The 27287-nt window shown below is 50.8% G+C and overlaps 2 protein-coding genes across 2 annotated transcripts; one reads left to right on the top strand and one right to left on the bottom strand.

Annotated features, from left to right (window-relative positions):
- Nucleotides 1–896: 896 nt before the first annotated feature.
- On the bottom strand, nucleotides 897–9497 carry Chchd4 (coiled-coil-helix-coiled-coil-helix domain containing 4). The gene is made up of 3 exons (XM_075983482.1): nucleotides 9327–9497; nucleotides 4767–4865; nucleotides 897–2202 (listed from the first exon to the last, which is right to left on the bottom strand). The coding sequence occupies exons 1-3, from the start codon at nucleotides 9346–9348 to the stop codon at nucleotides 1904–1906; spliced, it is 420 nt and encodes a 139-aa protein (XP_075839597.1). The 5' UTR covers nucleotides 9349–9497; the 3' UTR covers nucleotides 897–1903.
- Nucleotides 9498–9713: 216 nt separating this feature from the next.
- Tmem43 (transmembrane protein 43) lies at nucleotides 9714–26941 on the top strand. Its single transcript, XM_075983481.1, has 12 exons — nucleotides 9714–9919; nucleotides 13406–13555; nucleotides 14433–14567; nucleotides 14920–15014; nucleotides 15796–15845; nucleotides 16120–16189; nucleotides 17339–17409; nucleotides 18593–18714; nucleotides 18926–19000; nucleotides 20610–20711; nucleotides 23225–23342; nucleotides 25098–26941. The coding sequence occupies exons 1-12, from the start codon at nucleotides 9908–9910 to the stop codon at nucleotides 25298–25300; spliced, it is 1203 nt and encodes a 400-aa protein (XP_075839596.1). The 5' UTR covers nucleotides 9714–9907; the 3' UTR covers nucleotides 25301–26941.
- The last annotated feature ends 346 nt before the right edge of the window (nucleotides 26942–27287 follow it).

Raw genomic sequence — 27287 nt, 5'->3', positions numbered from 1 at the left:
CCACTTCTCACAAAAAGCTGTGGCAGTGGGGGAAGCAATGCCACTGACTGGGGGCTCTGGGGGCTTGGTGAGTGTCCCTTTGCATTTGATATTAAATTACAAAAATGCTGTCTGTGCCTTTCATCTTATTCTTTCTTGCTCTAAGGTAAGGTCCCCGAGAGCCAGGGAAGAACTGAAACCTCAATCACTGGAGTCCTGCTAACAGTGGCTCTAGTTTGTGAGGAGCTGGCCAAGGCTGGGATGACTCCAGTGAGGGAGGACCTAGGAAAGCCATGCCTTGCCCCACAGCAGCAGACCCTGCAAGGAAAGAAATCCTTACTGCTTCAAGGTTACCCTTACAGATCGGTAATGAATGCACTCAAAACATCTGTGGTTCCCGATAGTGTGGCCTAAGAACTAAGCCGCTACCTCAAGGGATCTGCACGAGCTATCCTCAAGGGAACAATCTGCCTTGTTTGCAGAACAAATGTTCAAAAGAACAAGGAACTTGCTCTGCACTCAACACTGAACATGTTAAAAGATTCCACCTGGGGGGCTGGAGAGATGGCTCAGCAGTTAAGAGCATTGCCTGCTCTTCCAAAGGTTGAGTTCAATTCCCAGCAACCACATGGTGGCTCACAACCATCTGTAATGAGGTCTGGTGCCCTCTTCTGGCCTGCAGGCATACACATAGAAAGAATATTGTATACATAATAAAAAAAGAAGATTCCACCTGGCTTGGCTTTATCTGAGACATGGTATTATTATGTAGCCTTGGCTGTCCCAAAACTCCCTGTAAGTGTCAGGCTGACCTTGTATTCTCAGAGAACCACCTACCACTAACTCCCCTGAAATTAAGCAATGTGCCACCATTAGACTGGTTTTACTAGTATCTCTGAAGAGTACTTTCAATTAAATTCATTTTTCCTAATTTATTATTTTCCTTACAGAAAAATATTTGTAGCTCAGCATGTCATTCGGTAAGCTAAGGCAGGAAGATCAAGGCCATCTTCGTCAACTTAGACTTTGTCTCAAAATTACAAAAGACTGGGGCTGGGATGTGCCTTCCTGGCAAGCCTCCCACCCCCGCCCAAAAAATCTTCACACATGTTCATTCTCCACCATCACAAGAGAGCTAGCAACTTTCTAACTAGGAAAAAGCCACATTCTAAATCAGACAATTTTTTTTCTTTTTAATTGAGTACTTCATTCAGATGTTTCTTCTGCTGGCTTCTGCTCTGGGAGCAGCTAGGTCCCCACATCAATATTACAACTGACTTGACCAAGTGAACATAGGCCCCAAACCAGGGCTTTTGGAACAGCAAAACAATAAAGCAAAAGCAAAGCCTCTCCTTTCACTCAGGAAGGACTGGGAGTCACTAGGTCCAATCCCACCCTGCAACTGTAGACACCTTGGAGTCTGAACTGCACAGAAACTTGGGAGCTAGGAATAAGGTAGCAGTCCCATGTACTCTAACTCAAGCATCTGACCACCAGCCTCTTCCAATAGGAATGGACCTACTCTTGAAGGAGTTTTGGCATCTAGTTAATTTCCCAAAGAGGTGTAAAATATACCAAAAGGAATATAACGGGTCAGAATAAGTCAGCTTTCTCACGACGAACTTTCCTGAGTAACAACTTTTGGTTGTTGAGAAGCCACAGCACAGTATTTCAAAGTGACAAAATCCGGGGCAATCACAGAGTACATCCAGCAGTGGCTTAATGTTCAGGGACAGGTTTACACAGGACATAGGTGTACACACCTCTTTTCTTCAGTGTATATGGCAAGTAGCCAAGACTCCTGATCATTAAAATAAGTTATTTTGTACATTACAGTGCACAGAGGAAAGGAACTTTCACAGAGGTGACCAAAAGGCATTGTACAGAAAGTCTCATGGTGAGTGGCAGCCAGGGCCTGCGGCCTTCAGGAGCTTGACCCCTGCTCTTTGGCTGCAGAGGCCTTAGGAGCAGCTGTTTCCTCCACTTGCTCAACTGGCTTTGCCTCCTCTTCCTCCTCCTCGTCTTGGGGATAGAGGTCCGGGTATTTCTGCATGCACTCCTGCATGGCCCGAAACTGGTCTATACAGTCTGATCCCTTGATTTCCTCTTTGCTGTGGTGGAAGCAGGAAAAGGCAGACTTGAACTGTTCCCCACAGGGGCCGCTGGCCATTCCCCCAAGGCACGGGCAATTCCAGTTAATATCTCCATTGGGCAGTATCAGTCCTGGAAGAGGAAGACGAACAAGGTGAGAGATGTCCTCTGTGATCTTGAACAAGCAAAGCATGTTTGTCTGGTCCTTATTCTGCGGAAGGCTTCCCCCCATGACCTGGTCTACCGTCTAAGCCACCTCCCAGAACTAGAATCAGAACTCTGGGACTTAAATACCAGGAATCTCCTAAGCCAAAGCAAGTACTGATCCTCCAGGCCCTGCTCCCCACGCAGTCCCTGACCATGCCTCTGCTCAGCACATCCCAGAGAGTGGTGTAAACATATGTCTGCGAAAAGTTCTTAAACTCTGTTGCACAGCACAAAACAAGTGCTGTTAGACTAGTGGGGCTCTATTCTTCCTACACAAATCAATCATTAGGGTGGGGTATAGCAGAGGTAGAGCAGGGCTCGCCATGTACAGCCCGTAAAAAAAAAATAAAATAAAAATATATATATATATTTGGTGTTTTTTTTTTAAGACAGTGTTTTCTCTGTGTAGCTTTGGAACTGCTCTGGAACTCACTCTGTAGACCAGGCTGGCCTCGAACTCAGAGGTCTGCCTGCCTCTCTGCCTCCTGGGTGGTGAGATTAAAGGCGTGCACCACCACTATCCTACTAAATCAAACTTCTAAGTTAAGTGATGTACTATGAATAAGCTGAGAAGTCAAGCTGTAGGTAGGCTTTTAGTAAAAGCTACATTGGCTTCTTCCTTTTGATTTTGGCTTTTTCTATAAATTTTATTCACATTTAAATAGAATTTTCTAGTTTTCCAAGATGGTTCAAGATGACATTTCTACTTTCAGCTTTGTGATGGTTATAGAAAGAGTTCTCCTGTGAGCCTACTGAAGCGGAGAATGCTGACAATCGAGCACTTGCTGCTAGTACTGAGGATCCTTGGCACTGACTAGAAAAAAAAATAAAGGCCTATATAAACTGAAAAGTCGCGTGACCCTTTACTCCAGTGGCATGCCCAGGGGCAGCTGCAGAGCTAGTGTCCAAAGTCCTGGGTTGAATCCCACCTCAACACCAGCTCTGAGAGCCTATCAGCAAATCTGCTTCAGCTTTTGGGGACAGCAGGAAATGTCGCCGGTGCTCCTCAGCAGGCGGCTCATCAGCAACAATACGGTTACAGAGTAAGTTCCTGTACATGAAGCTGCATGGCAACCTAAGTAGTCCTTCTGACACTGTCTGCAGGTTTCTGGGCTTCAGAGCCAGGTCAGGAAGGTAGCAGGGCCTATCAGATCCCCAGAGACCCAACTTGCACTCCTCTACTTCCAACCTCTGAGGGATTCTCAATACTGAACATACCGCTGGCACTGCAGGTTCCAACACGCTAACCCACAGAACAGCTTTCAAAGAACTAAGACTGACATTTAAAAACTATAGTCCAGACGCTATCTGTGGTGGCACATACCTGTGACCCCAGCCTGGACTACTGTTTGGGATAGGGTCCTAGCTGTACTGGAATCTACTCTGTAGAGCAGACTGGCTGGCCTTGAAATCTCAAGTGCTCTTGTAGAGGACCTAGGTTCCATTTCCAGCACACAACCAACCACCTGTAACTCCAATCCCAGGGGATCTAACACCTTTTTCTGGCATTGTCAGGCACTGGATGCATGTGCGAGCAAATCACCCATACACATAAAATTAAAAAACAAAAACACAACTCAGGTCTTGCAAAATGAATTGGGACATAGAACACACATCTACAAGATGACAGCTTTAGCAATTATAGCATTCAAACACAAGCAGACATTGTCTGCTCACACCTCCAGAGTTCTGCGACATGTGCAGCTAATATGGACTCAAGGTAAACAAAGGACCAGAACTGACATGAGTTCGTACTTCCTCATTAAGAAAGACTGACATCAGCTGTCGCTATCAGAGCACTAAAACTGCGACACCTGACTTGCAAATATAAATATCCCCAACACAGTGCTAGGTACTCACCCTTACCTGGCAGCAGGCTAACAGGTGATGATCCCCCCACAACAAGCATCAGCTTTAGATCAGGTCTGAAAGTCCTAACCACAAGCCCGTCCTCCACAACTGCCTGCTTTAAGCTCAATCTCACGCACCAACAATTCTCACCTGAAGTACTTGTTCCAGTGCTGAAGTGAGTCGTGTTGACACTTTACGGACAGGGAATGCTGCATTCACCTACCCCACAGACCGGAGTACCAACGAGTCTAGCCCAAAGCATGACATCCTGTGTCCAAGGGGCTACCATTACATTCGGAGATGAGCCCAGGAGTGTTACAGTTCTGAGCAGCTTTGCTGAGCCCTCCTGATTTAACAGGGGAGAAGGACCAGCTGCCTGGCTGCTGCTTTCCTGCCTGCACGTTAGCTGGTACACATGGCAGGGCTTACCCCAGTAAGCAGACAGAGCAGAGATCCCTGTCAACCATAACTTCAGTCACTCTCAGTCTCATCAGTACAAACACGTACAATGGAGACAGAATGTTTTAGTAAGAAACTGCTGCCTGGGCACAGTCCCAACCCCTGGAAGGGAGACAAAGTGGGAAAGTGGTGCTCAACACCAAGCCTTCCCGAGTGTCTGAGGGTCCCTCATCTCTCACCATGCTCCTCATAGGGATCATTGGGGTCATCAGCCACCAGCTCCGCACTGCTAGGAGTTTCATGGTCTTCTTTGGTCACAAATATTATCCGATCCTTCCCTAGGATTTAGAGCAGAAGAAGATGGATTCATTGAAGAAAAGTGAAACACAGAACAGCCAATCTGAAGACGGTCCCCTGACCCTGTCCTCATCACTGACTGGACAGTCCAGTAGTCATGAGGGCCAGCTGGCATGAATTCCACTCAGGTGGTAGGTAAGGTAGATAACATCCAGCTCTCTAAACTGAGGGGGAAGAGGAGTGCATTCCCATCCTCCCCTTGTGAAGAGCCTATGAACAACTCACAACCAGGTAGAACTGGAGCACTATGACCTGGGGCCCCCAGTCCACAGCTGTGAGTCTCCAGAGCCAGCCTCTGAAAGACAGAGCGTATCCAGGGCCAGCCACCGTGAGAAGGAAGGAGACTGGGTAGGGCAGATTTAGAGCAGCCTCGTAGTGAGATCTTCTTCCCTCTTCTGCAGTGCCCCACCCCCCCAGAGCACAACCTTCTCAGAACACCCCCACCCCCTTGCTCACCTTTACTTAGGCCTGGCTAAGGTCCTGAGGCCACAGGGAAAAACATAAGGAGGCAGGTATGTTTGACATTAGAGTTTCTCCCAATGGTGTGGGGACAGACATGCCTATTTGACAGAAACCTTATAGTGACCCTGTAAGGAATCCTGATGATCCCAGCTACTCAGAAGGCTGATGCAGGAGAGTGAGTTCAAGATTATTCTGGGCTACATAGAGACCCTGTTTCAAAAAGTAAAATCAAGTAAATTTTTGAAAAGGAAGAGAACAAAGGGCTAGAAGAGCTTTCCTGCACACCCTGTGGCTTACCCTGACAGACTCTGGCCATCAGTTTTCCGCCTCCCATCACAGCAGCCACCGTAAGGCATTTCCATTGTGGTGGGACCGGTCCTCAGCACCCACACTGCACAGGGGTTATCTGTTTCCATGGTGGCCCCTTGGGGGCAGAATCCTGTGTGGCAGCCAGCCCTCTACTCACCACTCCTACAGAACAGCAGTGCCCTCTGCTCACAATGGTGACTTACATAGGCTGGAACCTATGTAAGCCACTCACTCCCAAACCTTTCCAGCACCCACACTGTCCTCCCGGACACACATTACTGACCTTTGACCTGAGCACTGAGCATAACAATAAGGGCAATAGAGACCCACCCTGTCCCAGCCCCAAACTGAGGAGGAAGAAGGAAAGGTCAACGGCCAAAATTCCTAACCCTCCCAGGAAAAGTGCTCGGACAACCCTGAGCCTTCTGACAGCCCACCCTGACCCAGGGGACCTGGGGTCCTCACCCAGAGGGTACACTGAGTAAACCTGCCCTTCCTGAGTAGCCCTGAGGGAGGTAGCTACTGTGAAAGCTGAGGTCAGGCTGCAGACAGGTGGCTCTCTTAAAGTTGCCAGCACTGTGTCCACTTCTCCCACTATTTTGGAAAGTTCTGGTTCAGGCACATGAAGGAAGAGTAAGGCAAAGAGTGGAGCCCACACTTGGGCTGGAATACCCAAGGAAGAGGCCAGGAGAAGGCTCACGAGGACAAACGTCAGAGAGGCTACCTCAGTGAAAATGACAGTTTAGGAACAGGTCTCACACACTGGCAGACACAAAGATGGGCAGGTCTCCACACACAGGGCTAGCCCCACTACCCACCTGGGCTCTATGCCAGAGGCAGTCTTAGCCTCGGCACCCAACAACTAACACAGCCAGACTGTTCTTCCCACTGCTGGAGAAAGCATCTGAGCAAGGCCACTGGGCCATGCTAGAGTGACTAATGAATGACCCTGGAGACTGGCCAGTTTCCAGAACCCCCAAAAGCAATTTGCATAACTGCTGAGTTCTAAGCAAAAGCAGCTGACAGTTGTGACCTCAGCTGAGTGCAATCAAACTCTCTGCCACATCCACATGGCCTTAGGCTCCCGGACAAACACCCAGTCAGGTTGGGATGAAGCAGCTTAGGACTCCTTTTACATCTGAGTTGTTAGCTCTCACATCAAAGCAAAGGTAGGTATCCTTTATTCTCCTTTCTTGAAATAGAAAGCAAGTAAAACACATGCAAAAAAATAAAAGGGAAAAGCATTGTCCATAAACCTTCAACACTTTCTGCTTGGTATCAGGACTTGGGGATGGGGTGTCAGCTCTGACTATGATACATGCATCAAGTGAAGAAGACTGATTGGGGGTAGGGTTGTCTATAGAAAGAAAAATAAATAACTCAAGTGTTGGGCTTCCATCAGGGCTAGGATAAAGAATTTAAAAGGGACTGGGGCCAACGCCCAAGTGGTAGGGTGCTTGCTGAGTACTGCACAAAAGGCCAGATTGATCACTATCCTAAAATAAAGGTGGCAGAGCAGAACACACCTGCAATCCCAAAGGTAGAGGCGTGAGCGGTCTGGAGGGAGCTCAAGGCCCAGTGAAGCTGGAAGGCAAAAGGTAGCCAGTGTGTTCTCACAGGGTCAGAGGTTTTGAGAAAACAGCACCTGAGAGGGTTTTCAAAGCCTGGCAACCCCTGCAGAGCCTTTAGTACACTGACTCAGCATTTTCCCTATTACTGAGCACTTCAGTCTGGAGACTGATATGTGTATGGACCTTAGAGATACATGTGTCCAGGCGATCATTTGCTTAGAGAGAGGACAGGCATGTAGCTGGGGTCCTTCGATTAAATCCTGAGCACCCACTGTGTCCCAGGCCTTCTGCCATGTCTCGGGTTGGTGGGAGAAGACAGAAATCTCAGAGTTTATGAGATACAAAGCATCAGGAAAGACCTGGTGACTTTTGGGCTGGTCCCTAAAGGACAAGAACTGGCAATGTGAGGAGCTGGAGGGAGAAAGTACCCGACAAAGGCATAGCCAGAGGAGCTGAGGAGCAAGAGAGCAACCATGAGGCCACCAGAACACAGTATGGTCACCTTAAGCCTTACACAGTCTGTAACCCTGGCTGGCCTTGTACTCACAGAGGTCGTAGGTAGGGAGGAGCACACGCCTTTAATCCCAGTATTTAGGAGGATCTTTGAGTTTGTAGAACTAGTCAGACTGTTTCAAAACAAACAAACAAACTAAAACCGGGCAGTGGTGGCGCACGCCTTAAATCCCAGCACTCGGGGGCAGAAGCAGGCAAATCTCTGTGCTCGAGGCCAACCCGGTCTACAAGAGCTAGTATCAGGACAGCCTCCAAAGCTACAGAGAAACCCTGACTCAAAACAAAAAACAAACAAACAAAAAAACAAAACAAAAAACCTAACTAAAAACAAATACCACATGATGGTTATCTTTTGAACCAGGAAGATGGGCTCAATCCTGCAGTAGCAGCAAATGGACCCAACCTCCTTCCTGGAGAAGCTAAGGCCTGTAAACCCTTCAAGAGGTAGGTAGCAGTGTTTACCTGCTTAGCATCCTTTCCCCAAAGACTCACCATCAACCTGCCAACTGGTTGTTTTAGAGGAAACAAAAATCTTGACAAGACTCTCCTGCCTAACAGTGCTGGGAGATGGGGGCTTTTGGATAAGGGACACCAAGGGCTAACCAACAGACATAGTCCTCAGGAGAGATGTCAGTCAATTATGATGCCCGGAAGGGGTGTTCTAAGGTAGGAGGGAAAGGCTGTACAGTGTGGACTGGGCCTTCTAACTGAATGCATGGCCTTGGGTGGATTAGTTCCCCCTTTACCCTCAGATTCCCTAGTCTTACAGTGAAGAAGCTGACCTCCTCATCCTAAAATTCTGGGTGACCCAAGTCTCTCTGTAGCTCTGTATTCCCAGAAGTTCTCCGGCTCATTCCTGCCCTGGGCACGTGCTGGGTGAATACCGGCGTGAACGATGGCCGACCTCTCAATTTACAAGACTGGAAACTAGGGCCTGGAGGGGTTGGCTGGCAGCTCAGACACAAGGAGCCAGTTAGTGCCAGGAAGCCATGGCAGACTAGTCCGGAGTCTTCTGGGCTGCTGCCTACAGGTAGCAACAGGGAGGGAAGTCAGTGGTCCTCAATGTGGCTAGAGGCGGAAGGAAGGCTCCAGACTGGCACTGCAGCTCCAGGACCTGTGGGCTCTAGGGCCGAGTAACCCATCTCAGTTTACCGTTTGATTAAAAACGTGGACAGTAACAGAACCTTAGAAAGCTCGCTACATGTAAAGAGTGCCTGGTATACAGGAGCAGCTCAATAAATGCTCCTGCCAGTGGCACTTTCCGGGATAGTTAAAAAAAGCCTGTGCGGGATACAAACACGTGGGGAGTTCTAAGGACGGTGGTTATTAATTCCTTAGGGTCCCCGATTGCCAGCCAGATACAACGTGCTCCGCACTCGCAGGGCCCACGTGAGGCCTCCGAGGCCCGGGTTTGAGTTTCACGGTGACCTTGGACCAGCCTCGTTCCTCAGGGAGCCTCTACTTTTTCATCTGGAAACCGCCGCGTGAGGCCCACGAAGAACCCACGGCCGCCCTGTGGAAACCACCCAACCGCGTGTCTTTCGCAGGCCCGCGCCGGACCGGTCTCCATGGCAGCGCCCGACTTACCTTCTTGCCGGCAGTAGGACATGGTTGTTCCGGACGCTCGCAGCTCTCCGAGGCAGCCGGCGCGACTGTAGTGGACACACCTTCAGGCGGTGACCTCCCTTCCCCTCTCCTCACGCCTGGCGGGCGGCACTGAGGCCCGCGCGGACCCGCCCCCTCCAGGCCTGCCCGCCGCGCGCCTGCCTCCGAGCCTCCGAAGCACCAGCGCCGCTCCTCCGCCGAAAACTACATTGCCTAGCAGCCCGTGCGCCCCTCCAACGAAGCAGGTACTACATTTCCCAGAAATCTCGCAGCGCGCACGCGCACTAGTGAAGCAATGGGTGTGTTGCACTTTGTGGCGAAAGTGTCCGACAGCGGACTACATTTCCCAGCAGGCTGCGAAATGCGCACGCGCAGACAACTTGCGGGGCGCAGATAACTACCCGCGGGGCGGTAACTTTTGTCCTGAGTCCAGCCAGGTCTCGGATTCCACACGGTGTCTTGCAGCTCTGTAGCAGACAGGAGGTCACCGTATTCTGCATTCCGGTCTTCAGAACAATTCCCAGCAGAGCAGTGCGAGACCACGGAGGCGATCTGGGCTCACCATGGCCGCGAACGTGAGTAACTCCGGTCCTCGGGCCACACCATCATCCGGCCCGTTTCTTCCTTGGGTCCACGCTGTGTCCTTAAGCGATGCGACCCTAGTGGGTGAGGCGGCTCTGATCTCCCAGCTCTCGTCCATCTGTTCACTCACCCTCAGGCCGCGCCTTTGTAGGACGCTCTCCTCCGTCTAGTTAGCTCGTGCATGCTGCTCTTTCGACTTCTAGTTACTTTCTGGGCCCCCGGGGGTATGACACTTGGGGACTAGAAGGACCACGAGGAAAGAAAGTGTCCGTCGGTGGGCATATGGGCAAGGCGATTTCGCCCAGGTGGAGCTGTCCAGCAAAGGCTGCTCTGACCTCCTCGCCCTAGGGGGTGTGTACGCAGGGCTGTGAGGCCGCAGTAGCTGGACGAGCCTGGCTGGACCACCAGGAGAGGGAGGCTTTTCTCTACCTCCCGGTCCCTACCGCACTTATTTGGTAAGAGACCCTGGCTGAGGATAGTCTTCCTCACATTCCCCCCCCCCCCCCATGGTTTCTTCCTATTGCAACAAGTCTTTAAGAACTATAGTAGTGAACGCTAACATTCATTCAAGGAGCTGAGCAGCATCACTAACTAGGGGACTGGGTGTGGGAGAAGCTAGTGACTCACCACTGCTTCTGGCGAAAGCGCCTCTGAAGCCAGTTCAGGAACACTGCCAACCCCAGGCACACCCTCTCTCCCTCCTTGGTAGAGTGTCCAATGCTGCCCTCCTCTGGCCCGTTCTGTCCTCTTCCCAGGCTTCTCCTCTGTCCTGCAAACCTCTTCTTGGCCTCCTACATTTCCTAAGAGACTAGAGTTTGTGTCACCCACTGCCCAGGCAGTGACTGCTTGGCACATTGTCCCGTTCTGGAAGGAGCGAAGAGCCAGAGGTTAGGAAAGCTGCACTGGAGCCAGAGGAGAAGGCAGCCTGTAGACCAGTCTAACAGGAGCAGGTGGACTCCTGCTGGCGCCTATCATCAGCATCAGCATCATTGTCATCATCGTCATCATATTTGCACTTCCCCAGCAGAAGACACTTGCTCAGGGGCTCTAAGCCAGCTTATGCTGCAGCACCATCTTGGGAAGGTGACAAGGGCAGGCTTTGGAGTCAAGCCTAGAGGCAAATCAAGATTCTTCCACTCTTAACTTCCCAGGGTTCACTCTCTCATGGGATCAGTTATTTTGAAGTTTTGAGGAAGATTGCTAGGTACGGAGCCCTTACATGGGAGGTACTTAACTCATGAAAAAGTCACTCTTAGAGGCTTGTACAGTCAGAGACCATCTTGGGTATGTGTGTTGGGGTCTGACTTCCACACCAACAAACAGACACAATGAGGTATCTATAGTAGCCACGTCTTTGTCCATCCATTTTTACATTATTTTCCTGGGAAGATTTGAACAAGCATCCATTCGGTCAGACAGGATAACCATAGACCAAAGGAACAAGCCTACCAACTCCATCTTGGTGAATCAAGGAGGTTAGGGGGTGTACTTATCACCAAAGTCCCATATCAACATGGGTGACCACCCCTGGAAAGCTGTGTAGATGGAGTCTTGTCTCCTTTGCTCCCAATCCCCCTTCCATTAGCCTTCTGCCTCCTGTATACTCCAGCAGTACTACATACTGCTGGGGGTGGGACATAAGAGGGGAGTGGCTGGACTCTCACCTGAGGGTATAAAGACCCTCTTCCACTCTTCCAGGAAACATGCCTGATCATGTGAGGGGCTCATGTGGATAATCAAAACTGTTCTTATTTCAAGATGGCAATGGCTATGTCATGTCTAGGGGACAGAGTACCAGAACATCCATATTGTAGCTTAACCACCAGGCAGGGTAAGCAAGAAAATCTTAAGACAGTGGGTGGAGCAGAGGCATCACAACTGTCCTGTCAGGTGGGTATTATTACCAGCAAGTGAGGAACCAGGACCAGAGAGGTGGAGCATGTTACCAGGCTCACACAGCAACAAAGCTGGAATTCCAACCCTGGTGTGCCAATTTCCAGGCCCAGTATATTTCTACCTATTGCTTCATTGTTTGCTGATTCTGAGCCCAGTGTGCTGGAAGTGGACTATGATATGGAGGATACATAAGTGTGCATATACACATACATATACACACACCCATATGTGCATTTCCCATCTTACCTCTTCCCCAAAACATCCTGCCCTCCCTTCCTTCCTGGGCTTAGGAAGAGCTGGAGGAACACAGGTCTCCTTTTTCTGCTTCCACTTCTTCAATTCACATTACAGTTAAGCGATAAGGAGGGCAGAGGGATCTGCCTGGATTTGAACACTCACTCACTACTTATAAGCTATTGATCTGGGCAGATAGCCTAAGCAGTGAGTCTTGATTTCCTCATCTGTGAAATGGAGTAGTGGTAGTCTCTTCTGCCTTGAACTGGCCTGACTGATGGTCACCTTCTTGTCTGCAGTGGTTGTCTCCACTGAGTTTCTGATGGTATCATTCTGGCTTCCGTGGGTGTCCTCAGCAGGCCTGAGGCAGCCCTGGAGAGCAGCCAGACTGGCATCAGCTATGATCACAGACTTGGACCCAAATCCATCCTCTGATCCTAGGCAGGAAGGGACCTGGCTCTCTGAGGTGCCTGCCTGGTGACCACTTTGTATCTCTGTGACTTTCATCCACACCCACAGTCTGGGTGGAAGCCTCAGTTTCAGTGATGGAGAAATCTGATAATGTCCCTATAGTTGTAACTCCCATAGGAGCCGACGAGGCCCCAGCTCTGAGCCACCACCCCAAGCACCGGAGCTTAGCCTCCACTTTACCCGTGAAGAAGTGGAGGGTCCACAGCTAGTGGGGTGGCAGAGCCAGGATTCAGGCTCAGTCTCTGCATTTGGTGATAAGCATTAGACATACTTCTGACAACAGCAAGCTGGGCAAAACCTGCACCACTGACCTGTGGCTCTGGGCCTACCGGGTGTTGCCTGGGCATGTCCATCTGCCTTGTCTTTCTACCAGCCCTGCACAGCTAGGGCAGACAGTGCCACTGCATACCATTGCTTCACAGTCCCCTACTGAGGGCGCCTTTTTCCTGAGGTCTGCCTCTATGCCCTCTCCTCCAGATAGCTTGTCTTGATGCCCTAGCTGGAAGGTGCAGCCAGCACTGGGCGCACCTCTCACTGGATTTTCATCATAGCCACTTGGTAGTTCTTAGAACTGTGACCCCACTGTCCAAAAGGCCACCTGCTACTCTTCCAGCCTCACAGAACAGCACAGTCCTCAGGAAGCCCAGCCATTACTTCTCAAATTTAATTAAAAATAACACTTCTAGCTGCTTTGTATAATAGCTTGTTGGTGTCTTTAGCATTTGCTTGCCTTGTGCTGAGCTTATGGCCCAGAAATTCTATGCCAAAGTAGAATTGTCCCTCAATGTCTGTGGGGAATAGGGGTTCTTCTGGGAAGAATAATTTTGGACACCAAAATTATTTCTTAAAACTCATCAAATTTTCAATTTCCCCTTCAGTATTCCAGTATCGGCAGTAGGAAAGAACACGTCAAGGTGACATCTGACCCCCAGCCAGGCTTCCTGGAGCGGCTGAGTGAGACTTCCGGTGGGATGTTCGTGGGGCTGGTGACCTTCTTGCTCTCCTTCTATTTAATTTTCACCAATGAGGTAAGGTGCAGGGCGAGGATCCAATGACTGAACTCTGAAATAAAAGGCCTAGGTTTACAGGAGGGAGAGGGCTGCTGAGTTAATCAGAATTCTTTCCACTGTGACACACATCAGTGTAAGCCAGAGGGGCAGTGAGTCAGTTCGCACACCTGAGAACCTTCTTCAGGCATGACTGAAGCACTCAACGTCCAGGCACTCATGGTGGATTGCTGGAATTCTGCCTCTTTGTGACATTTTATGGGGGGGGGGCAGCCCCTTCCCTTGGAGCAATTTCAGCCCCCCCTTCCAAACAGCTTATCATCTGCGAGAATCGGGGAACCAGAACCATGTCTTTTTAAGTCAGTTTAGCAGAAGTTACAGCTATCTCTCAGGTTCTTGGTGTAGGTCTCGGTTCTCTGAATCAACACCAGACTCAGTTTCACCTGACTACATGGCCTTGGAGGGCAGGGAAGTAATCATGAAAAGCTGGGAAAGGTGCCCCTGCCACCCTAGGTTCTCCCAGAGGCTCCAGGCACCTTTGGGTGAGGCAGATGAAGTGTGTCAGCTATGCTGAGAGCACACCTGGTCGGCAAGTCCTGGATCACATGATTTGGACAGTGCTTCAGATTGGCCTTTGTAAACCACATGGATTGGAAGCTTGGGGAGTGGGAGGCAGAGGCAAGTGGAGGCAGAAGACTAGTCCAGGGCAGGGAGACACAGAGCTGTTTCCAACTTTGGACAGTCTGAGATTGGTGGGGTCTGCCTGGGTTCTAGTCTTGAGTCTCCAGTTGCTAGACCTCAACAGCTCTGCTTGCTGAGGCCCATCCCTCTCTGTACCCACAGCAAGGTGCCAAGCAGCACCTGAGCTGTTGAAATCCCTTCTTCTGCCCTCTGACAGGGTCGTGCACTGAAGACAGCCACCTTACTTGCAGAGGGCCTGTCACTTGTGGTGTCCCCAGACAGCATCCACAGTGTAGCTCCGGAGAATGAAGGGAGGCTGGTGCACATCATCGGGTCCCTGCGGACGTCCAAGGTAGGCTGGGGATTGGGTGGCAGCTGCCGACTGCAGTAGCTCAGAGTTGGACCTCAGAGAGACCCACATGGGTGTGATTGTCATTTCTCAGTCCCGGTGTCCCCTATGCTAATGACAACAGTCTCACAGTCATGTGATAACAACAGCTCAAATTACAGTTTGCACACAGTATGATGATTGGAGCTGGGCTGTTGTCTGAGCTCAGGGTCATGGGCGTTGTGCTGAGAGCTGAGGCTGGCAGCTTCATGCTGGTCTCCACTTCCAGTCCTGCCCGTCTTTATCCCTCTTGTAGTTGGGCTCCTCTGGACTGCCATACATCTGACCTTTACACTTTGTTTGATTCTCTTTGAAGCTCTTGTCTGACCCAAACTACGGGGTCCATCTTCCAGCTGTGAAATTGCGGCGGCACGTGGAGATGTACCAGTGGGTGGAGACAGAAGAGTCCAGGTGAGGATCTAGGCGTTGAGGAAGTGGAGAGCATGAGGGCGTGAGGGGCTCAGTGCTAAGATAAAGGGCGGTGCTTTTATGAAGAGGCCATTTAACCAAATTCAAAGTGTAGGGTCTGCTTATCAGAAAAGTGTCAGACCCAGCATTGGTGCATGGCGACCTTTTATTTGGAGGTGACAACAGTCTAGCACAGAGTGGGCCAAAGCAGAAAGGCAGCTGCTCAGCTTACTTACCTGGACATTCCAGGATGCACTGCCCAAGGCATGACAGTCCAGGCTCAAATGATGTCACTAGGAATTAATATGGCCTTCCACTGCCAGTCCCTGCTCAGCTTTTCCTGCACTGGGTCATCCTCTCACAGAGGGCGCAAGCCACTTCTCAGTTAACTCACGGCCTGGTCACCTAGAGCCAGAACCAGACTCTGCCCCACCTGAACTACATGGCCTGTGAGGGGAAGGGAGTAATCAAGGAATACTCGAGAACATTCCCCTGCCACCCTAGGTTCTCCCAGAGGCTGCAGCTGGATATCTCTTTGAGCCCAAAGCTAGACATCTTTGGGTGAGCCAGCCGGAGTCTGTAGCTAAGCTGAGAAACCATGTCCCTCCAGGCAGGCCTTCTAGAGATAGTGCCTGCTCCATGGTGGCTGGGGACTGTCTGTTCCTGAGCCCAGCAGGCTTCTACTCCCTGTGGGGAGCTGGACCGTGAGGCCACTTCAGACACTTAGAGAGCAGATGGCCTCGGGCGCCTGAGCTGACTTCCGCTGTCTGTGCTTTTTCTGCAGTGAGTACACGGAGGACGGCCAGGTGAAGAAGGAGACCAAGTACTCCTACAGTGAGTCCCGGACCCTCCAAGCCCCTGCGCATCCCCAGGACATGTGACTGCCACCCTAGCCCAGGCTGGCGGTGGTGGGCACCACAGTGGGGCTGTGGGCAGGTGTGGAAAGCCTCAGCACCAGGCAAAGTTCCTGAGTGCCAGTCCTCAGGGTCCTGCATGCCCACCATCCAGGGAGTCCTGAGCAGCTACCCTGGTCCCCAAGGGTCATGGTAAGAGGATGCTGAGACCACTCTTTGCTGGTCTGAATTGCCCCTTCTTTCTCTTCACGCAGATACGGAGTGGAGGTCAGAAATTGTCAACAGCAAAAACTTTGACCGAGAGATTGGCCACAAAAACCCCAGGTGAGAGCTTGGCTTGGGCCCACTCAAGTCAAGTCCAGTCTTATTTATCCTTGCAGGCTCCAGCCTCAGTTTCTAATTTGAGTGATGGGTTGACAAACACACAAGATGCAGTTTTAACACCAAGCTCTGTGTTGGCATCAGGTGCACAGATGAAGACCTGGTCTTTGCTGACCCTCAAGTTAGCACTGGCCTGGTGAAGGACTGAGAGAATTCTCTGTGTCACAAAGTCCCTTGTTACTGTTAGCCAGGTTGGGGGCTCTAGTGGCAGTGTTAGCATTCCTCAGGGGGAAATCACTCTGTGGTATGGGTGAGGATGATGAAGTAGCACTTGGGCATGGCTAGATCATTTGAAGCCATGGTCCAAGTTGAGCTAGGAAGATGGAGACTGCCCAGGCTGGAAGTGGTATGTGGTCCAGAAAGGCTCCATTTTATGGCTAATTGTAGCAGCTTTCTCGGACCACCAGCCCCCAAATCATGACCCAGAGACTTAGTTATGAATGTTCAGCCTTATCTTATGCTTGTCCCACTAGCTCTTATAACTTAATTTAACCTGTTTATCTTTATGTTTTACCTTTCTTTCATTCTGTAGGTCCTACTTTCACTACTTCCTCTGTGTCTGGTTGGCTAGCAGCCTCTCTCCTCTCTTCCTCTCCCCCACCTCCATCCCTCTCCTGCCTAACTATTGGCTGTTCAGCTTTTTATTAGACCAGTCAAGCGTCTTAGGTAGGCAAGGTAAAAACAGCAACACATCTTTACATAATTAAACAAAGGCAGTATAAACAAATGTAACACACCTTTACGTAGTGAAAGTAGCATTCCATAACATAAGCAAATATAACACATCTTTACCTAGTTAGAGTAGTATTCCACAACATAAACAAATATAACACATCTTTACCTAGTTAGAGTAATATTCCACAACAGCTAATAGGCTGGCACAGGTTAGGTAAGAGGGTATGCAGCTCTGGGTGATGAGACAGAGCAGGGGTGTTTCCCAGAGAGGGAAACAGGAGCCCTGGCGTCATGTGCCTAGACTTGCAGGATCCCCTTCCTGGGTAGGGACTGTCCCCAGCACACTACAACCCAAAGGTGACCAGACAGCTCCCACCCTGGTGCCCCATTATTGACTGTCCTCCCTCTCTCCTGCAGTGCCATGGCAGTGGAGTCTTTCACAGCAACAGCCCCCTTTGTCCAAATTGGCAGGTTTTTTCTCTCAGCAGGTGAGTCTCGGGCCTTTGTAGAGGTGCCCACCCAAAGCCTTTCTATCCCCTTGGCCTCTTCTAGGTCTGGGGCCCTAGTATTAAGCAGACCCACAGCTTATGGTAGTCGGTATCAGGGTCCAGCTGGCCCCCATGTCAGAATTATACTCTGGACTGGGACAGAGTGAGGTGAGCCCTCAAGAGTAGAACCCCCACTCTTGGCAGTTCCTCTGAAGCCTGAATTGTTCTAGAAATTACCCCAGGTGCTACACCCTTTGGACACTTCTGTGCATGTCTGTTCTGAGCAGACATTGCACCAGAGACCTGCCTCAGGCAGCCCTCCCTCCCTCTGACCTCTGGTTCCACTTCTGAGCCCTGCCAGGCATCTAGCTCTCCCACAAGGAGGTGCATCAGAGCCTCCTCTGTAACTTGAGGAGAAACCCTAAAGATTTAAGGTGGCACCATGAGTCATATAATGCTTGGGTTCCCTGGGCCTATCCTGGGAAGGTGACAGAGGTGCTTGAGACCCAGATAGGCAGTCTTAGCCTGGCTGTCCCAGTAGCTCTGCCACTCAGCTGGTGCCTGTGGTGGAGGGAGGTCTGGCCTAGATGTGGGTGAGAGTGTGTTCCAAGGAGGGATGGCAGAAAGCAAAGCCACTCTTACAGCTGGGACTAGGCTGACTTAGCAGGACAGGGCATGGAAAAGCCTTCCTGGAAGAGTTAGTGAGTGAGTTGGGCACAGGGCAGTTCTGGAGATAGAGTTGGGAAAGGGGGCATTGCAGCTGGCGTGGTGGCACATGCCTATCACCCTGGCACTCAGGGAGCCAAGATAGGATTAACAAGTTTGAGACTGATTTGGGCTTCATAGTGAAACCCTGTCATGGAACAAAAAAGAAACCATGTATGACAGTCATCCCATGTATGGCCTCGTCATCCCAGCACTTGAAGAGCAGAGCGAAGGAAGTAAAATCCAGAGGTCAAGGTCACCCTTAGCTCTTAGTGAGTTTGAGGCCACAATGGGCTATTTAAGACCCACCACTTTAAAAAGAAATCCATTGCATTTGGGAGAAAGGCAAAAGCCAGAGGGCATAGGCTGGTACTGGCCTTGCTGTCTGAGAGCACCAAGGACGGCGTGTCAGGTTACAGGTTAGCAGAGCAGGGTTCTCAGGGGAGGCTATGGTTTCTGAGCACTCCGCTTCCCTCAGGCCTCATTGACAAGATTGACAACTTCAAGCCCCTGAGCCTATCCAAGCTGGAGGACCCCCACGTGGACATCATTCGCCGAGGAGACTTCTTCTACCACAGTGAAAACCCTAAGTATCCGGAGGTACGTGGACATGAGGGCTGCTCACATAGCAGAGGACAAGGCTTTTGAGTAGCACTGAGAGTGTGTGCAACAGCTGAACCCAGGCTGCACTTGGCCATGGAGACTGGAGATGGGCCGGCCTCCTAGGGAACGGGCCAGTCTCGGTGAAAGAGTGAAAACAGCCAGGTGTTGGATCACCATTCACTCTCTCTCTCTTCTCTTTCACCCTCAGGTTGGTGATGTCCGCGTCTCCTTTTCTTATGCAGGACTGAGCAGTGATGACCCTAACCTGGGCCCAGCTCATGTGGTAATCTGCTTCCCTGGGGCTGCCCCCAGTCATGATTCCCTGGGTCCTAACTGTGTTGCTTCTCATTTGCAAAAGCAGCAGGCATGGTCTTAGGCAGTTTCAGAGGTCTGTGTTTTCCACAGTGACTCCTGGACCTCAGGCTGGGAGCCACAGTCCTAGTGGTGCTTGTCCAATTAGAGCAGCCCCTTCTCCCAGCCACAGTACGTGGTCTTGGTTCTTTATTGTACACTATCAGAATGCCACCCCAGAGCCTGACCTTAGAGGCAGATAGAAGACTCTTAGGGCTCAGGAAGCGGTGGTGGAGAAAGCACAGATGATCCAGGCCTGGTCTGGTTGCTTGGTGTGCATATGCGTTGTCATTCATCTGGAGTCCACTGTGACCACCAGTCCTATTCATAGTAGCTCTCAGTCTAGAAGGACAGCAGGACCTTTCCCTGCTGGAGACCTGCTTCCGCCAGGGTTCAGGTCCAAAGAGGATATGTGGAGGCTGGGGGTGGGGGACAGACACCATCTGAGGGTGAATCAGGATGGCTGCCAGCAGTGTTTACTGAAAAAATACACGTTTTATTCTCTGTAGTTGTACATAACACAAAATGGAGAAAGGGGGCTTGTGAGTTGGGGTGTGACTTGAGATAAGGGGTTGAGGAATCTAGCATTGACCTTGACAATAGGGCCACAAGTTCCTCTTTGTGTGATCAGAAGAGTAACTTCCTTTGTAGCAAGCAGGAACTTTCTTCAAGCTCCTGAGGGAATGGGGACCCCTATCCAAATGTCTGACCTTGGGAAAAGGACTTCTGGGACTAGACACTCCCACTAAATTTAAGAGCAATTTTCATTCCTCAAGGGGACAGGCACTGAGCTGTTCCCTATTCGTGTCCCTTTGTGTCTTAGTCTTACTCTATGGGTGTTCCCTCATAGGCTCCCCAAAGGGAAGTCCTGCTGTCTTACTCTTTTCCCACTGTACCGTACCATTCTGATTTCTCTACACTTACTAACTGAACTCTTGCCCCTAACGGCCTCAGGTTCTGGAGCAGAATTGTAGGCATTCATCCTTGGGGTCAGGCGTGTAGTAAATCTCTAACATTTCTGCACTTGGTGAAATTAGGAGGGCACAATGGGATTCCTGGTTCCAAGATGGTGGGGATTTTATTTTCCAAAGAATTATTTTGTTTAGAGAGGCTACCATTGTGCACGTTTTCATTCTTTACCGAAGCCCGCACAAAATTTCCCAAAGGGAAAGGCATTGATAGTGAGAATCATTAAAAATGAGACTAAAACAGTGCTGGAGAAGTGCGGTCTGCCATGGCGAAGAAATGCTGGGACTTTGTCAAGCAGCAATGTCACCATGTGGTCCACACCATCTCCCTGTGTAGGTCTGCCCCAACCCCCGCTCTGCCCCAATGTGGGCTTTGTACTGAGTACCTCCCTAGAGCTTGGACTGAAGCAGCTTGGCCAGAGCACCAGGCGCTGTACCCCATAGAAACAAAGAGAGAAGCCCCAGGTCTCCTCACCTCCTGACTGGTGTAGAGTCTGAGGGGTGGGCTGTGGATCTCACCCTGTGCCTCTGTCTCTCGCTCCACTCAGCTCTAATACTGACTCTCCTGATCAGGTTACTGTGATTGCCCGGCAGCGAGGTGACCAGCTAACCCCATACTCCACCAAGTCTGGGGACACCTTGCTGCTCCTGCACCATGGAGACTTCTCAGCTGAGGTGAGTTGCTGCTGCCCTGCCTTTGTGTTGGGGCCAGGCACATCCTGCCCTTCTCGGTGCTATTTAAGAAGCCCCACCACTAGCGGTCTGGCCAATGCAGGATGAAGAAAAGGAAATAGGACAGCAGCCTCCTGTGAGCGAGGCCCTGAGGACTGACACTGCCCTGACACCGCCCTCTCAGGCTGTCAGTCTTGTGGGAGGAGAATAGTGAGACCAGGGTAGGAGTGTGAGCAGCCATGCCCCAGCACGATGGGTTTCTAATAGACCGTTTCTGTGGCCAGGGCCTCTGACAAGTCATTTTTGTGCAGGCCCTCAAAATGAACAGGCCCACCCTAGAATAATCAAGTCAGGCAGGAAAGAGCTCACTTGCCAGTGGGTACCAGGAGAAGAGGGGACAGTGGCTGCAAGGTTGCCATAAGGCAGAGGCCACTCTCAGGTGCCTCTTCTTCCTTCGGGGGCATCAGTGAAGGGTTTGGAGCTGCAGCATCAGAGCCTTGTGAGTGAGGTGATCACCCACACACAGGTCCCAAAGTCCCCTGGGTGTGCCTTTCCCAGTACTGAGAAGGAGGAATGCACCTTTAGAATAGAGCATTGTCAATTCCAGCTCTTGCTAGTAAACCCAGTAGGTCCCTGCTGGGGCCTCCCTGTGTGTCTTAAGCAGATCTGTGGGTTTCAATCCAGAACCAGCCAGAAAAGGCCAAGGGTGCAGCTGGCCTCAGAGCATAGCTGTGGCCCTTCTGCTGCTATTACTGCGTCCTCAGCTACCCTCTTCCAGCCACCACCAGTGGGTCATAGTGTTTGGACCCCACCTGCTCCTTTACCTGGCCAAGATAGGGTGTGGCTGGTCTGTTGTTGGTGAGCCTGGTTACCAGGCTCAGGGTGGGGCTGCCACCTCCCAGCCTGGGCTATGAGTCATCCTAGGAACCGCTCTAAAATTAGGAAGCCCTTTTCTTTCTCCCAGGGCTTTGCCCAACCCCTGGTTTCCAGCCTTCTCAGGCAGTCCCAGGTGTCTGGAGGACTCCAGAGGATGGTGGGTGGGATGTGTGGCAGAGGAGTCCCCGGAGGGAAGGTTTGGCTAGACAGGCAAGCAGGCAGCCACACAGAGCTGAGAAGAAAGCTGGGCTCCAAAGTCAGGATGCGGGGACTCCAGGGTCTGAAGAGTTCAGGGGCCCAGACCACGGCATGACTCAGCTCCTGCCTAGTTCTGGCTCTGCCTCTCACCAGCCACAGACCTTGAACAAGTCTTACCCTCCCTGGGCCTGTTTCCTCTTCTGTTGTAATGAAACATTTTAGAAAACACCACCACCATTGTCATCCTCATCTCATGTGGTGGCTGTTCACGCGGTCCACACCTGCTCACTAAACACAGGCATATCAGAACGGCTTTCCTGTTAACTATCTATGGTGAAGCCTTGGGGTTGTGCCACAACCTCACCGAGCCTCAGCTTCCTGTCTCAGTGAAACAGAAGATTCTGATTAAGTTATTTTAAGTCAGATCAGTGTATTTGTAAACCACAGGACAGTGGCAGCTAAATCCGGAGACAGGTGTCCATCTTTGTGTGTTAGAGACTGGACAAGAGTACTGTTCAGTCAGAGCCTGGGAAAGGCTCTCAGGGAAACCGCATCTTAGCCAAGACTGCAAGAAAGTGCAGAGCTGCTGGGCAACTGTGGGCAGACAGTCTACACACGACAGCACACTTGACCTGGGCTCCCCATAGGTGGCCAAGGCCCAGGTGGAGGGTCAGAGCTGGTTGGGGTCACAGCAGTTGCTGTGCAAGGAAGAAGGGAGGCCAGCAAATCGCGGGCTAATGTAAGAACCCCGTGAGGAACAGTGATGGTGTGGATCACCGTAAACAGCAGAACTTGTATGGTGAGGGGCAAACAGACCACACCTGACCCTGATTTCGACTTGTGCAGGTGGGCGGGCTGTGGGATCATGTGCTGCCATGGAGAAGACAGACTCAGGCTGGGGTGGGGCTGAGTCAGTGCTCAGCATGCCAGGAGGCTGGGACAATGTGTAGGAGGCAGTGTAGCCCTAAAGCAGTGCTGGGCATGTAGTGTTATGTTTGAGTACAGGCACATGGGATGTGGGATGCATGGGGTCCTGGGCAGAGTAGGCTAAGCAGACAGAATAGCAGCATTTACAGGTCAGAAGGAAAACCAGGAACAGCAATGAGGTACAAAGGTGCAGCCTACAGAGCAGGAGGGAACAGTCGGAGTCAGGGGGCCTGAAACTGCAAGCAGTGTCCTGGGGTTGCGGGCTAATGCTTCACCCAGGACCAGCGTGTGCTTTAAACTGTCCACCCATATGGACAGCTGCAGTGGGAAGGATGGCGAGACCATGTACTAAGGGCATAGATCTCTTATTCATATTCTTGAGCCAGACAGGCAGACTTAGACATGAGATTTGCCCATCTCCCTGTGCTCTGTAAGGAACAATGCGCCGCCCCCAGGACCCACACTGTTGGTTGGTGACTCTGTGGATCCTGACACCGTGCCACCTTGTTGTACAGGAGGTGTTTCGTAGAGAACAGAAGAGCAATTCCATGAAGACGTGGGGCCTGCGGGCGGCTGGCTGGATGGCCATGTTTATGGGCCTCAACCTCATGACTCGGATCCTCTACACCCTGGGTAAGTGGGAAAGGTGCAGGAGCCATCCTTCCCTCTTGAGGTCCTGTGTTCACCACACTGCATTGGTCAGCCTTTCAGCTGGGATCCTTGAGAAGGACACCAAACATCTGGCCTGTCTCTGTGTCATGTCTGTCCATCCATCCGTCCGTCCCCCCCCCCCCCCATGGTAGCTTTAAGATGAATAGCAGAGAAAGGCAAGGCAGGTGTGATGGGCAGGGATGTTCACACCTACTAAGGGATGGGAGGCTGGTCCAGTTTGGGCTGCTCTGCTCATCCCTTACGCCATGACTGGACAGTTATGGGGAGGAGGCTTGCCAGCCTATGCTGTGAACTGGATCTGCACCTGAAATCCCTCAAGTCAGAGTCATGGGTACCCCTCCCTGGCCTTCCTTTTCTTGCCCCTGCTTAGGAGTTTCCTGTATGGAAACATCCTCCAGAGCCAGGCCAGGTTTGCAGCAGCTAGCACATCTGGAGCCTGGGGAGGGGCTGCTCACTTGCCCTAAGTCTGGCATAAGAGAGTCCGAGTTTAAGTGTTGGTGACCAAGACATGAAGTGTGCTGCAGCGCACAACGCCTGTCTGCGCTCTATGTGCTACCATACAGTTCGCGAGCTTGGGGCAAGGGTCTGGAGATTGAAACACACAAAGACACAGAGACAGAGAAACGGACCTCTAGTCACTGGGTAAGAAGCCCTTTATTCAATAGCACCACGGAGGCTTAAATACCCAACAGTCACGTGGGCCAACAGGTGAAAACCTTATCCTCTGATCCTCAAGGCAAGGCAACACGTGCTCGTGAAGCAGTGCTGGTAAACAACTTTGACACAGCTTTCAGTAACTCAGATCAGAAGGAAAGTAAAGATCTCTAGCAAGGAAGAACAGCTGGAGGCCAGGACTCCAAATGGTCCCAAGAGTGTGCCAGACTGACACACTCAGCAGAATGAGAGCTGCTCAGGGAGACTCGGTAGGCAGGTCTCTGTCCCAGTGTGTCCTCGTCCAGCCTTCTTGTGGTGCCAGCAGAAGCCCTTCCCCGACGTAGGTCTACGGACTGGGGAGAGGTGTGACTGGAGCACATCCCAGATTGGCAGCAAGTATTGGGGACTGAGGGGGATTTCCTCATTTACAGACAGAGAACTAAAGTCATTCCCTCAGACTTTCCCTAGACAGCTGAGCTATACTCATAAATACCAGCCACATTGTGGGCACGTCAAAGAATGATCAGAATTTATACAGAATTATGTTGGCCATGCAACTGAGGACAGGTCAGTCCCTCTGAGTCTCAGTCCCCACCATGTTTGAGAAGCCCTGTCTGTGATCCTGGTTCTTCCATTGAAGGCATGCTGGCAGGTAGGGCAGATGTAGTGTGGAGGGATAAGGGGAGCCGTGGCAGGGCCTATGTAGTCCTCTCTGTCCATCAGTCAAGGTGGCCTGCTGAGCGCCAGGCGCTTCCTCTGCAGGCTTGGCACAGCGGCTCAGAGCTCAAGCTCTGAGCAATGTAGAGTATCAGCATTGGCTCTTGTGGGAGAGAGGGTGTTATGGGTCATTTTGGTTGCTTCAACATGGACTTTGAAGGGCCAAGGCGCCCACTCTTGGGAATGGGCTGAGCGGGAATACAGCTGTGGATGTCAGCTTGCTGAGCTTCACCTCCTGAATGTCCACCTTGTTGATCCTTTCCTCCCTTGAATGGCTGAGGGGAGCGGTCTAGGGCATGGGAGCACAGTATCCTCAAGGACTCATGACCTTCTCTTTCCCTACAGTGGACTGGTTTCCTGTCTTCCGAGACCTGGTCAATATTGGCCTGAAAGCCTTTGCCTTCTGTGTAGCCACCTCACTGACCTTGCTGACTGTGGCTGCTGGCTGGCTCTTCTACCGACCACTGTGGGCTGCTCTAATCGGCAGCCTGGCCCTGGTACCAATAATCATTGCACGGACCCGGGTGCCATCTAAAAAGCTGGAGTGAAGCCTCAGGGGCCAGGTCCTGTCACCTCTGTCCAGCTCCAGCTGAAACAGGCGTCTGCACACCCCATTCTTCAAGGGGCCAGTGTCTAAACTGCATGTAGGGTTTGGTGTTCACCAGCTCACATCTTCTCCGCCCCACTTCTTGCCAAAATGCAGCTTTGGTGGGCAGAAGCACCCCAAGGATGGTGACCCAGCGAGTACTGTCCTGCTTAATGCCTTCCCCTCTCAGGGCTTTATTCCACTCAGCTGTCAGCTGACCTGCTGGTGAAGGACTCAGCCTTCTCACTGCCTGTCCCTCGTCACTGAAACTAAGTGCCAGGACTGCCACAACCTCCGGCTACAACTGAAACCCCAGAATGCAGCCATCACCCACTCTTGACCACATCTCATCAGCAGGACACACCATACCCAGGCCTGGAGAAGAAAGTGTACCCTAAACCAAGCCTCTGGGTAGACCCTGATGTGGCCTAAAGAAACACCGAAGTTCTATCTTGTCCCAAAGGTCACTGTCACTGTGGCTGGACAGTGTTTTGGTATAAGCCCTGACCTCTGGTTCTGTTACTCCACTTCACGTGTTCTTTCTATCCCAAGAAAGAGCTGAGACTTGAAAACACACACACACACACACACACACACACACATCTATGAATGGCTCCCACTTGACAGTTGCTGTCACTGAGATTAACTCAACAGGACTGGTGTTTAAGTGGGTGTGGCTTGACTGGTTTTAGTTCCCAAGGCCACAAGGAAGCTTTAACTTTGTGATGCTTCTGAATCAGTGTTAGCAGATTTGTTCTTGCTAGGTGGGGTCTGTGGAGGAAGCCCCCCTTTGTCCTCTGCAATCACAGATATCCTGCTCACTTGAAGGTGATTTTGAGTTGTAGTCAGTGTTACAGGAAAAGGCTGAGGCTTTCCTATTAAGAGGGCTCATTCACTGTGACCTCCAGCCAACTGAGGCCAAGAATCAGAACCAAGGCTTGCTGGAGGAAACCCTAGCGGCCTGGCCCAGCCTTTTTCCTAGGAATGCTTTTGACCTTGACACTCCAGCCTCAAATAGTTGCAGGACAGTGATTCTTTTTGCATTTAATGCCTATCGCTTTCCTCATCCCAAATAAAATTCACCCATACCAAAGGACATAATTAATTTCTAAGTCTCCTCTTTACCATTACACCTTTGAGGGATGCTTGATTTATCCTGTATCTCAATCTTATTTGCAAACTGTCCTAGCGGTTGCTGTAGCCAAAAGTGTTTGGTAGCTAAGATGTCAGAACCCCTTGACCCTAGTAATATCTAACAATCCCTCTCATGTGGTATCTGTGCTTTCAGCTGGGGTTCTTGGTAAAAGTGCAGCCAGAGATGCCTTGCTGGGTTTAGAATGGAAACAATATTCACTATTTAGTGCATGCTGATGTAGTCTCTCTCATCTAAACTCCAAAAGATGGTTTGGGAAAACATGGCACAATCAGTGATCGCTAAATATGCAATCCTCAGGATTCCGCCTGTAACTTTCCTTATATGGGTTTTTCTGCTAGCTTAAAGGTGTTAAGAGCAAATTATGGAAGAATAATTTGATGTCTTTGAAAAACTGAGGTTTGTATTCTTTGTATTAAAATTGGAAATAAATTTCTACCTATCTTGGTATAGGATCTTGCCAGTAGTCTGTTTTGAGGGGAGATTTTGTTGTTTCGTTCTTTAAAGAAAAACAGCCATTAGACTCATTTCAACTGATCAGCTATTCATTGCTGCAGGTGGTTTCAGTTCTCTCAAAAGAGCAGCTCAGTATTCCTTCTTTAAGCCTACTCTGTCTTGGCTTTATTTAAAGTAAATGACTCATGCTTCACCAACTTTGAGAATGTGCTAGAAGCAGCACTGGGTTTGAGTGTCACAGATCATGTCTGCCCTACTGGCTCATGGTGTTCTATCTGTAAAATGGGGACAGAGCCTGTCACCATACACAGCTGTAATGAGTGAACAGGCTGAAGCCCAA

The sequence above is a fragment of the Microtus pennsylvanicus genome, chromosome 8 (assembly GCF_037038515.1).
Source record: "Microtus pennsylvanicus isolate mMicPen1 chromosome 8, mMicPen1.hap1, whole genome shotgun sequence".
Taxonomy (NCBI): Eukaryota; Metazoa; Chordata; class Mammalia; order Rodentia; family Cricetidae; genus Microtus; species Microtus pennsylvanicus.
Note: the sequence above shows the minus strand (reverse complement) of the source record. Positions and strands in the feature narration are given on the sequence as shown.